General features: G+C 38.4%; 1 protein-coding gene across 1 annotated transcript in view; it reads right to left on the reverse strand.

The window, feature by feature from the left end:
• Window positions 1-9,615, reverse strand: part of IL7R (interleukin 7 receptor) — a 28,232-nt gene extending 18,617 nt beyond the window's left edge. The window contains exons 1-2 of the mRNA XM_049648187.1: window positions 9,412-9,615; window positions 4,764-4,902 (exon numbers count right to left, since the gene is read on the reverse strand). Of these exons, the coding sequence (XP_049504144.1) occupies window positions 4,764-4,902; window positions 9,412-9,493 (221 nt within the window). The 5' untranslated portion in view covers window positions 9,494-9,615. The remainder of the gene's footprint in view (window positions 1-4,763; window positions 4,903-9,411) is intronic.
• Window positions 9,616-12,670: the final 3,055 nt, after the last annotated feature.

Genomic DNA, 12,670 nt, shown 5'->3' on the forward strand with positions numbered 1-12,670 from the left:
GATGCAAAAAGTAATGTAAAATATTTCATTAATGTTTGTGTTTATATTGATTACATGTTGAAGTGATAATATCTTGGATATAGTATATTAAAGTGTATTGTTAAATCAGATATATTAAATTAGATTAATGTCACCTATTTATATTTTATTTCTTAAAATGTTGCTACTAGAAAACTTAGAATTATATATGTGGCTCACACATTTATGGATCACACTATATTTCTGTTGGAAATACCCAAAATTCTAGGGTATTTTGGGGGCAGAAAAAAGCACCACAAGTATCCAATGTTAAAATTAAACACAGAGACCGCACTTGAAAATTCCCTGAGCAGACAAAACAAGTTCGTCATATATGCAAATATTATTTTAGCTTACTTTACAAGACAAGCAAGATTAACTTAACCTGGGTCACTTCTTGTTTGTGCCTCTGAAAATCATAAGCAAAACTTAAACCATTTGCCAAAATTGATATGAGGTAACCACCAACCAATTTCCTTTTGGTTAAGAAAATTCTAATATTATAGTCAATCATTGTAAAGAATAGACACTCATTGTCTTTACACTATATAAATTGCTTTATAACAATATACCTCTGAGCCTCATTCTATATTTTAGTTTGAGCACAGCTGGTTTGCAAACTGTCTTTTTGGTACGTGCTCAATAAACTTTTAGAAATTACTATTTCAGTGATTTACTGGCTTTACTTCTGGGGTGGCTTTTTTTCATGTACTTTTGACCCCAGTAGTACTATAGGCCAACAAATTTGGGCCTATACGACCTTCCCAGAGAGCATCAACAGTAATCCACTCACACAAACCCTCTTGTTCTGAAAAGAGGGAGAGACTCCTGGGGAGACCATAGTGCCTACTTCTTCAATTTAGCTCCAGCTTCCTAAATCTCTTTCAAGCTTGTCTGGTTTAGCTTGATAAATGCATTTCTCCTGATGGGGCAGACAGATATCTACATGGAAACATTAAAAAACAGAAACAAAAACTGTAGTCTTTTTTCCCCATTTGGCCTCTAAAGACAGACTCTATCTCAAAAATATTTAGCAACTTTGAAAGTTAGCATGGTTTACTGGAGAAGGACTAAATTAATAACCCCTGGTTATTGCTAGGCAGATATTGCTAGGTAACTCTACAATATGCGATAAATTTGGCAGGGTGCCTGTGACATTGGTGGTAAATCATAGAAACTAAAAATGACATATAGGAAGTGCTATCTGTAGGTGGCACATGGAGGTGACTGTGATGCTCCCAAGAATGTGGAAACAAACAAAAAAATCAGTTGCCTTCGAGAGCTGACTATGGACCTTATATAAGCACCTAGAAAGCAGGGTCCCAAAGTCAAGTGCCCACAGTGTCTACGAAAGTAACATAAATGTGAAAAGTGGGCTTACGTTCAAGGCTGAGATTTAATTGTTCATCCACAGAAGCAGCAGGAATTCTGTTCAGGCCCTTTTGCTGGATGGGCCTGCTATTATCAAATCTGATTTTTAAAGAGATACCTAGATGTTTAAGTGCTGGTAGCTAGTCTTAAAACATTAAGCACTTTGAGATCTGAACCAAATAACTGTAAACTTTAAAAAATTTTTTAAAATATTTATTTATTTTTGAGAGACAGAGAGAGACAGAGCATGAGCAGCAGAGGGGCAGAGAGAGAGGGAGACACAGAATCTGAAGCAGGCTCTAGGCTCCGAGCTGTCAGTAGAGAGCCCAACGTGGGGCTCGAACTCAGAAACCGCGAGATCATGACCTGAGCCGACGTCAGATGTTTGACTGAGCCACCCAGGTGCCCCAACTAACTCTAGTCATAAAACCAACAAATAAATTTCCTTTGTTTTGCTTCTATATTTACTGAACAACCTTTTGATCTCATTTTTAATAAAAATCAATCTACATTGAGAATTAAGTACTATTTACAGGTATTGACCATATGCCAACCACCCCAATGCAATGTGGTTGTTATGATCAGAGAGCTTAAGTAGCAACTCCTTGGTCACAGAGCCCCTTAAGTGTTACTATGGGGATTCTAACTTAGCTGCTTGCTTTTAGTGCCTCTGTTGTGTTATTCCAGGTACCTGAGAGGTGGTTAAGTTTCTGGTGAATAAAAAATTTTCAGATCCCTCAGTAAGAGTGGATTTATATTGACATATACTCCATTGGTCCACTCTGTTCCTCTTCTCCCCAAACACCCACTCCTATTGGTCCTGAGCCCAGTGTGAATATTTGGGTATCTATAATAATTGTATCTATCAGTGTGAAATCTTCAATTGGCATATTGGTAATATAACTCTGTGATTTTGGCTAATCCAAGTCCATTCCTGGGAAATGGATCCTCTCATTGAACACCAAGTAATTTGGTTTCTAACCCTGGGAGACTGGTGACCAGATCAGGCAGGTGGTAAACTCTTCTAGGAATATGCCCCTAACAAGTCTGCTGGGAAACAGCACCTGGTTTCTGTCAACAATTCCACCTGTGAAAAGACTTCAGAAGAAAGTACGTTTTTCAATGATTTCCAATTTCTTCTTTATAAACATGTTAAAGGAACAGAAAGCTCCAATGAAACTAGTTACATTGGCAAAGCAACCTAGCCTCGTAGGCAAATACAGCACTCCAAGTGACTTTGACTTGAGAAACAATGTTCCTCCTGGGATTAGGAGTTGCATGAAAGTCCCCCTCAAAGTGTGGATACCTTCACAAACACAGATGCTCTCCAGAAGCACCTTAACCTCCTCATACTTAGTGTTTCACACTGAAAACATGTCTTAAGACAATCCCTTTCCAACCAAAATACATAAATCCAATTGCAAACCCCCAATGGATGCTGCAGATAGATTATAATATGACAGAAGTAATCAAAAGACTTGCAAAAGGAAGTGGGCAAGTTTGTTCAAGTGGTCAAGGAAGTGGTGTGAGTGAAAGTGGACAGAAAGGTCAGCCTCAGCCTCCTGAGGAGAAACTATACGAACACTGCTGTCCACCAAATAGCGTGGTGGAGAACCCAAAGTCACATAACTGTTGGAGGGGATTTTGTCCATAAAAAGGAGCACATGGCTGGAATAAGCTGTTTGCCTGTTTTAGTGTAGTTTAGTTGCAGTATAGATTCTGGACATCGTAGATTCCTATTCTCCTGACAGATTTTATTCCTGGAAAGTGTGTTATAGAAGTGAACCAAGAAGCAGGCTGAGAACACACGATGGAATTCAAGTCCAAGATTGTGTTCTCGAATGACTGCATCAGGAAGCATTGCATGAGCACATTCAGGAAGCTCCTGTAATTTAATGTAAGGCATGGAATTTAGGGCTTGTCTAGACCATATATTAGGGGGATTGGTGAGAGTCTACTGAATTTAAGAAGCCCTCTTTTACTACTAGTGGGTCTTGACTCCCTTTTCTTGGTAAGAACCTACTTAGGACATTTGATATGAATTTGGAGATAGCCCTAAGTTAGAATTTCATGTTGGAGTATCTTTTTCAAGTCATCAGAGACAGTAACCCAAAGCAATGAGATGGTTTATGGAGGGAGAAGAAAACTCTCTGAGTTTTTCACCAAACTTTCAAACCAGAGAGAGACTTACTTTTTTTCTTTGCCTTTTCCCTGAGGCCTTATGAAAACAAGAGCCAGATTATTCCTGCTGATTTTTGGAAAACTGATACTAAGGGTACCATCTAGAGTCAAACTGTGCCAAGAAGGTGGAAGTTAGGTCTGTATTCATAGATTTTTTTATTTTAATGCCTCTTTCCCAATAATTATATAATGGATATGTCTTCCAATTAAATTATTATTTTTTTAAGTTTATTTATTTAGAGAGAGAAAGAGAGAGAGAGAGAGAGAGAGACAGAGACAGAAAGGAGCAGACAGGGAAGGAGAGAGAAAATCCCAAGCAGGCCCTATGCTGGCAGCGCAGAGCCCTGTGTGCGGCTCGAACTCACAAACCATGAGATCCTAACCTCAGCCAAAATGGAGAGTTGGATGCTCAACCAACTTAGCCACCCAGGCACCCCTTTAATTCAATTATTAAAGTATTACATTATTTATTTATCCAAACCTCCTTATGAATTTGTACAACTCATTTAACAGGTGAAGAACTTGAGGCCTACATGAGTTCCATAGCTTGCTTTAGGTTGAAAAGCTAAGACGGTGCTGGTATTGGGATTAGAAAACAGGCAACAGCCCTCCAGAGTGCAGCAAGACACTAGATTGTCTCAGGCAGATAAATTTTGGGGGAGGAGTGTTCTAAGAAAGCAAGATTTAAAGTCTGCTATGAAGGGGGCGCCTGGGTGAATCAGTTGGTTAAGTGTCCGACTTCGGCTCAGGTCATGATCTCATGGCCTGTGAATTCAAGCCCCGCGTCGGGCTCTGTGCTGACATCTCAGAGCCTGGAGCCTGTTTTGGATTCTGTATCTCCCCCCTCTCTCTCTGCCCCTCCCCTGCTTGTGCTCTGTCTCTCTTGCTCTCAAAACTAAATAAAATATTAAAAAAAAATAAATGCTAAAGTCTGCTATGAAGTCAGGAGGGTTGGGAGATCTCCAAGTTCCATACCATCAGCTTGCTGTACCAGCAAGGACTGACTGACAGGAGAACCTATGAAAGTATCTTTGCTGGAGTATTTTGGTGAAGAACAAGGAGTTTCAGGAAGTTTTTGGAATTCATTCGATTTTAGTACTTGACAATTATGCTCCATACTCTTTCCTTTGCTGCGTAGTACATGAAAAGAGAGACAGGATTTCCAGGCACCCGTAGGAGCCAATATTCCTCACCATATTTCAAATTCCAGATTGGTGCTATTGACATCTGTGTCGTCAAAAGTACAGGTCAGCAAGTGCTGGGATCCATCAACTTCCAACTGACTGTAACAGGAGAATGGATAGTCATCCAGTTCGGCATCATCAAAGTCTCCTGGGGAGGAACAAACCTGTAGCTGTTAATGGGGCAAATAAGTGCATCCTTTTGAAATCTGGAGTGACGTTAATGAAATGGCAGCCTTTGGGGGCAGACATGAGGGAGCTGTTATAAGTTTATCTCAAGAAGAAAAGCCCAAGGCAAAAGACAGAAAAACCAAAACCAAAGCAGAAAAGATCCCAAATCCAAACCAAAATAAAACCTAAAGAGCACAGATTTTTCTAGAAGAAAAAAAAATCATAAAAATTAATAAATAACTTCCAAGTATTCATTTTTAAATACATTATACTCTTTTTCTTTTTAAAAAAATGTTTATTTATTTCTGAGAAAGAGAGAGAGAGAGAGAGAGAGAGAGAAAGGGAGACACAGAATCAGAAGCAGACTCCAGGCTCCAAGCTGTCAACGCAGAGCCCAATGCCGGGCTGGAACCCGTGAATCGTGAGATCATGATGTAAGCCAAAATGGAGAGTTGGACACTCAACACACTGAGCCACCCAAGTGCTCCTATCTCCAAATATTTCTAAATACCTCTGACACTGGGTTAGTGCATTAGAGATCTAGAATAAAATAGTAAACATACACTTTCTTTTTTACACTATAATTTCTTCTGTTCATTAGTGAATTTCAAATAAGAGATACTCTATCTCTATTATTCAAATGCTACCTAGCCTTTAACTTTATTACTAATCTTCATTTCTTTCCTCCCAAGTATTTTTTGAATGAAGGAAGATGAGAGCTATCATACAGTCAGAAGTTCACTTTTTTAAGGGATAGATTTCCCTTACCTGAATAGGAATTCCAACTAAAAGTACAATTGATTATCTCCATTGTGTGAATATTTATTTAAAGCAATTTGTCTTAAGCTACTAAGGCAAATGTGATTAGATTAGATCTGCTGGGACTCAGATCTGGTGGACTTTCCCACAAATCCTATAGGTATTATTTCAGTGCTTATAGATCCTTCTTCTATAGATACTGTATCTTAAGATATTATCAGAATTCTGAAAGTATGTAGTGAGCCAGAATCTTTTGTCAGTCACTTTTGGTAAGTACAGTTTTTCATAGATTGTATTCGATTTTTTAAACTGGGTTGAGGTCCTTAAGATTCCATAGACATTTTGTATCTATATTTCATAATATTTAATAGAAAAAAACGTATCAGCAAATATACTTGGACTGAGACCTGAGAAAATCCAGAGTAACTGAAGTCATTCTCAGAGTAATCAAGTGTGAGCTTATGATGGCTTCTAGGTCCATTGTTACTAAAAATCACTTTGGCCCATCAATACTAGAAATTAGAAGCTTCTAGAGCTTCAAATAGGATACAGAATATACTAAAATCAAACCCGTTGAGTGTCCTGAAGGTCCTTTTTACTTAAATTACCAAGTAGTTCTGTGGGAAAATTAGTAAAGCTGGTTGTGAGTGGAGTGGACCAACTAGATGAGTGACAGGTTGGTTCAGTCAAAGCCACACATCTTGAAAGACTACATCAAGATAAAAAGCTGTGGGTGCTGCTCTATCTGACCGTTCCTAGAATCCATAGGCTTACAATTTGCCACAAGCAAAGATTCCTTATGTAATTTCAGTAGGGTATAGACCCCTTCCTGATGACAGTCAGGTTTTTGTTTGTTTGTTGAGAGAGAGAGAGACAGAGAGACAGAGAGACAGAGAATCTTAAGCAGGTTCCATGCTTTGCACAGAGCCTGCCATGGGGCTTGATCTCATGACCATGAGATCATGACCTGAGCTAAAATCAAAAGTCAGACGATCAACTGACTGAGCTACCCAGGTGCTCCCTGATGACAGTTTTAAATAATGAGGGGCAACCCACTATTTAGGGCTCACACTCTAAACCATGTTCATTCCCAATCTGATAGTATTAAAACCTCGTCTCCTAAAACCTTTTCTCAGTGGAACAGTGGTGGTTGTAGCCTGCCTTTACACAGCAGTCCTCACTCTGTTTTGAGGTTTTCTCTTCTTCAAATCTTCCACCAATCCTGTACAACAGAACCTACATTACTATTTGGATTCAGACTTCTGTGGATCAGCTTTGTGTCCAAAATTCTTCAATATACAATATAATACAATATACAAGATAAACCGGAGAGCATAGACTAGCAGATGCTGAGCACCAGCAGAACGAGGCATTCCTACCACCCTTAGCCATCCAGTCTGGTGAAGTGTGTCTGATGTATATGCTTATACAATATACAAAACACTAGTCATACAATTAAAGTGGCTATGTTTTGAGAAACAGCTTACTGGCTCTTTAGGAGATGTTACTGGGCAAAATTGCTTTGTAACCAAGAAAAATTCCCCTCAACAACTTGCAAAATTGCATGGCATTTTACAAAGAGAATGTTCTACCTGATCTAAGCTGAAAAATTCTTAGAGTATTATACACAGTGGTTAAAACCTCCAACACCAGAGCTGGACAGATGTGGGTTTAAATTCTTCCTATTTTACTTTGTAACTGTGGTCCCTGTCAGGTTACTCAACCTCTCTACACCTCAGTGTTTTGATATGGAAATTCACATTATATGAGAAATCATTGAACAAATATATGCAAAGAGTTAGCTTAGAACATAGTAAGCACCTTGGGGCGCCTGGGTGGCTCAGTTGGTTAAGCATCTGACTTCAGCTCAGGTCATGATCTTGTGGTTTGTGAGTTCGAGCCCTGCATCAGGCTCAGAGCCTGGAGCCTGCTTCAGATTCTGTGTGTGTCTCTCTCTCTGCCCTTCCCCCACTCTCACTCTGTCTCTGTCTCTGAACAATAAATAAACGTTAAAAAAAAAAAAAACATAGTAAGCACCGAATAAGGGTTAGCTATGATTATTATCATTTTTCTGTTTTTGAGAAATAAGTAATGAAACGGTAACACAAGAATTCTAATTCTAAGAATCTACATGAAACCTTTGGGGATCCTTTGAAAGAGTTCTATGTCAAAGGTATTATTGCTATGATTTTGAAATTACATAGAAATTTTTAACAGTGAGTTAACTTACTATTCTTTCAATACTATCTAAGCATATTTGTCTATAAAAATTTAGTTTTTTTAAATATGCATTATTGACAAGGCCGTGTGGTCTGGAAGTCTTCCTGTTGAAAGGAATTAGTTGATCAAAAACATACATGGTTTGGATTATTAAAAAATATCCCTTTCTTCTCTTTATCATCCTTATGGTTATCAACAAACTAATCCTTCAACAAAGAGCAGTGGATTATTATACACACCAAACTGAAAAGTATTTTGAGGTGATCAATGTGGATGGGTGGTTATAGATATCCTAAATAAAACTGAAATTTGAAAAGTTGAAGTGAAACTCAGCTTTCAGTTAGAATTCTTATTTCTTTTTTTTAAAAAGTATGGCCATCAGGGAAAAATAGAAGGAAAATATTATACTCCAAAGAGTAAGAATTAGGTGTTACCTGCCAAGCAGCTATCTGTGCAAACATAAGGGGACATGTACCAAGGAATTATGATCATCCCCACAAAGTGATTCATATATGGTCACACTGAAAAATGTCAGCTTTCTGACAATTCCCTCAGTGAAAATATTCTAGGGATTTCCACCCTTAGTAATTACATGACTTAACATATCTAAGCTGAATCATTAAGCTGATGTCTTTGGTATCTTTGATAGGAAAATACTTTTCAACTCTTAGAGCCAAAGAGCTTAATTATCGGGAACAAATGGGTGGTTCAAATTCCCAGGTGGCTCCTCTTGTTGCCATTTTGTCTTTGTTTACAGTTGTGTTGTCATTATGACCTAGTTCCTAAGTAGATAGCATTGGTTTGTAGGTGCTAAGTATTTCAAGGATCCCAAAGGGAATTACTATATGATGATAAATGTGTTGATATGAAGGCAATTAAATATATTTTTAGGAGACAACTAATACAGATCTTTCTCTGTTCAATTATTCACTAAGTAAGAATCTCACATAAATATCAAAACTGAAGTATTTTGAAGGAATTTTCAAATATTCAATTCAAATATTGAATGTTTACTACGTTCTAGACACTTTTAGGTGCTGGCGATATGGTGATGGTAAGTGCAGACAGAGCTGTTGTTTCTGGAAACTATTTTATCATGAGAGTTATGCTTTTGGAACCTCTTAAAAAACTAAACAAAATAAATCTAGTTTGATTTTTTTAACAAGGTAAAATTACCTTGGAGATTCTCCAACAAGCACAACCATTGCACCTATATGGGTATTCCTTTTGTAAGAGTAGAAACATTGACCAACATTTAAGATCCACATTTATAGAGTTAAATGCATTCTTTCTAGACAATTCTAAGACTTTATACCACCCACAGTATTGTTTCCTGGCCTCCTGTCCCCGTGGTTAGAACTTACAAATGACAGAAAAATGACAGAATATATGGTAATTCTCCAACTCCATTCCAACCCAGTGTCCAGATCAGGTCTTTGGGGATCTAAGTAACCCGAAGCATATGCTAGAGATAACCTGAAATCCTAAAGAAAAGTTAGAAATGACTCACCATTCTGTGCATAGCCACTTTCTCCAGAAACGACTTGAAGTAAATAGAAAACCATACCAAAAGCTGTACCTAGAATCATCATTCTGAGAGAGAGAGAAAGAGAGGAGAGGGGAGGTGTGTGAGCCTGTGTGTAGGAATGAATGAGAGACAGAGCACCAGTGAGAGAGAGAGAGAGAGAGGCACCAATCTACAGCTTTAGCACTTTATACTTATTTAACCACAGACAGGGGGAAGTATAAACACAGCAAAAAAGAAGGCAAGTGCCAGAAACAGGAAGTCTGAGTAAAAGTATTGCTGTTGTAAGCAGAGGTAGAGGAAATGAAGGGATAGAGCATTTGAATTATTGTACCTCTTTGGTATTCCTGTAAGTCCCCAAACTTATTGTGCTTATTCCAGAATAAGGTAGTACATCCAAATATAGTCCAAGATACCTGAGACTCTAGAGTGTGAATAAGGCTCAGTTCAAAAAATAATCACAAAACAAAACTGTAAACTTACAGAGCTAATCAATTGATTGGGGTAAGTTTTGCTTTAAGGAAAGATTCTGCACTTTATTAAGTACTTTATTGCAGATTATTTTAAAATAGATCATCTCCAATTTCTGAACATATACACTAGAGAATTTCGCAAGAACAGCAAATGTTCATTTTGTTTTCTGTGTATCCCTAATACTTATACTTCACTGATCAAAGTAGGCATTCAAGAATTATTTATTTAGTTTAGAAGTTGGCAAACTACGGCCAAAGGGCAAAATTTGGCCCACCACCTATTTTTGCAAATAAAGTTTTATTGAAACACGGTTGCTTTTGTGCTACAGCAGCAGAGCTGAGGACTTGCGGCAGAAACTGTATGGCACACAAACCGTAAAATCTTTACTCTCTGGTCCTTCACAGAAAAAAACTGTCGATCCCTTGTTTAATAGATAAACAGTTATTTTCTCAATGTATTTTTAATAGGATTCTATTTCTGACAATCTGATTTCCACACATTCAGGAACATATGGCATTTGCAAACCAAACTAGTACATACAATATATATAAGGGGCAGAAGCCTGAGACAATGACAAAGATAATTCAGTCTCTCTCTAAACGTGTGTCAATCAAAACTATTCCCAACACGGCCTCAGGGTTAAAGTAGTGACACTTGTGAAACCTAACTGACTTCCCCGGAATTGTTGGATCTTTTTCTTTAAACTGCTATTAGTATTCAAATGACGGTTCGTAGCAATCATTGTTATCAACAGGCAGAGGAAGCCTTCTGGAAGACAGAGGTCTGCTCAGGTCTTCCACTGGCTAATCACCTGGATTCAAACTAGGAAACACCACTCGCCTCTCTTTTAGAAAAAAGCCACAAGACTGCAATTATTAGGTGATGAGTACCGAAATGATGAGTAGGCAGTGTGTACTTAACTGTTTGATTCATAGATATTGGGTAGAATTGGCCCTACAGGACTATAAAAATGGCTAAATTAGCAAAGATGAGCAACACCCTCCCGTGCATAAAACAGAGAGTCTTTGAAAGCTGCATGAGTTCACTTAACTCACCATTACAGTTATTGTGACAATCTCATAAAATAAGAAAAGAAGTAAGGCATCTGTACCAGTCTCTAGAAGCCTGTCTTCAGTGTTGAGGCAGATCCAGTGATAGAGATGGGATGTCCTGTTCAGAAGATCACACTCTGGACTGCAAACTCAAGGGATATTTCTCTGCAAGAAGCCGACTGAACGGGCATAATCTATATCCTCCATCTGCTAAGGCCTACTTTTGGCATTTTCAAACATATTTCAAGCCAAATAAAGAGTGACAATTTTGTGCATCAGATAATAATTTCTGCCCTCATTTCTAATCTTGTCTAGAAAGCTTGGTTAGAAAATCATGAGTCTGACTCACAACAATTGGTATATTTTGTGCATTGAGCTGAATATCCTTTCAAGAAAGATACAATTATAAATTCTCATAAGCTAAATAAGTGTTAGAGGAGGAACCATGAATTATATATATATCCACCAACCCAGGTGTCATGAATTGTTCAGATTTTCACTCTATGGGTGAGTAATTGAGTCGTGTCTCTTTAAATTCTCTTGTTTATCATTTAAGTGGACTATCATTTTGATTGTATCTCTTTCCTTTAGTTGTGAAGATGTAAAAGAACAAAGCCAAGACACAATATTTTGGTACAGCATGTGCTAGTTTGCTCAGGGGATTTCCACTGGTGTACTTACTCTTTTTGGGTGGGGCAGGAGATGCTGAAGGACCTAGAGAGAAACCTAGATATAGCGTGGGGAGCTCAAAGAAACGTGAAGGTTCATTAGTCAGTCCTTCTAGAGATTCTGGGGGAACAATGGTGCTTTCTCTGTTTTCTTCACCAGTCTTGCTAGTCTTTTGAAACTTAGGAAGGCTGAGGAAGAACTGCCTTGCTCCACCCATTCCCCCAAATGAGAGACATTCACCTTGTTGCTTTGTCATTATTGTCCCTGAGAGAAGTGGAGAGCTAAGAAAAGCAGATCAGGAAAGATGCTCAGGGCACCAGAGCCTCCAGCTGAGAAGCCAGGATCCCAGCAGTGGACAGAGGACAAAGCAGATCCTTGGACACAGCAACCTGGTTGGAGCACACATCCTTCCCTCCTCTTTTCGCATCATTTCCTTTCATCACTATCTTCTCTCTTCCCTCTCTGCTACGTTGTCCTCCTATGATGTGGTGGATCATAGAAGAGGAAAGCCATTGTATTGTTTCTCATACACAAGCAGAATGCAATAACCTTGTAAGACTCCCAGATTCAGTTGGTCATAACTTTCCTTTCTTCCTTTGTGTGTGACGCTGTGTGTGTGTGTGTGTGTGTGTGTGTGTGTGATCATTCAGACTATTTATTAAACAGAGAAAGCATAGAATGCTTTTCTTTCATTTTCCTACTGTAATAAGTTACATGCCCTTTGTGTATAATAGGTAGAGTCCTGAAGAACTCAGAGAACATATCTTTTAGCTAGATTTGGGATTCCAGGAAAGGGGGGGGGGTGGCATTGGAAGAGTGTGTGCACCCTTTATTTGATTTTTGTTTTTTTGTTTTCTTGGTAGAAGTCCTCTCCCAGAAGTTCCAGGTTCCTCTCTTATTCCCAGTCAGTGAGGACGAAGATTTTCCTGGGCAAATTCAGGCTGAGAATCTTTACTACTAATCTTCATTATCTGGACTCATCTCTTAGGACCAGAAATTTCATTTCCATCCTTGACAGAAATTATAAATTTAGTGGGACAGGCACCAAT

The sequence above is a fragment of the Panthera uncia genome, assembly GCF_023721935.1.
Source record: "Panthera uncia isolate 11264 chromosome A1 unlocalized genomic scaffold, Puncia_PCG_1.0 HiC_scaffold_17, whole genome shotgun sequence".
In the NCBI taxonomy this organism is placed as follows: Eukaryota; Metazoa; Chordata; class Mammalia; order Carnivora; family Felidae; genus Panthera; species Panthera uncia.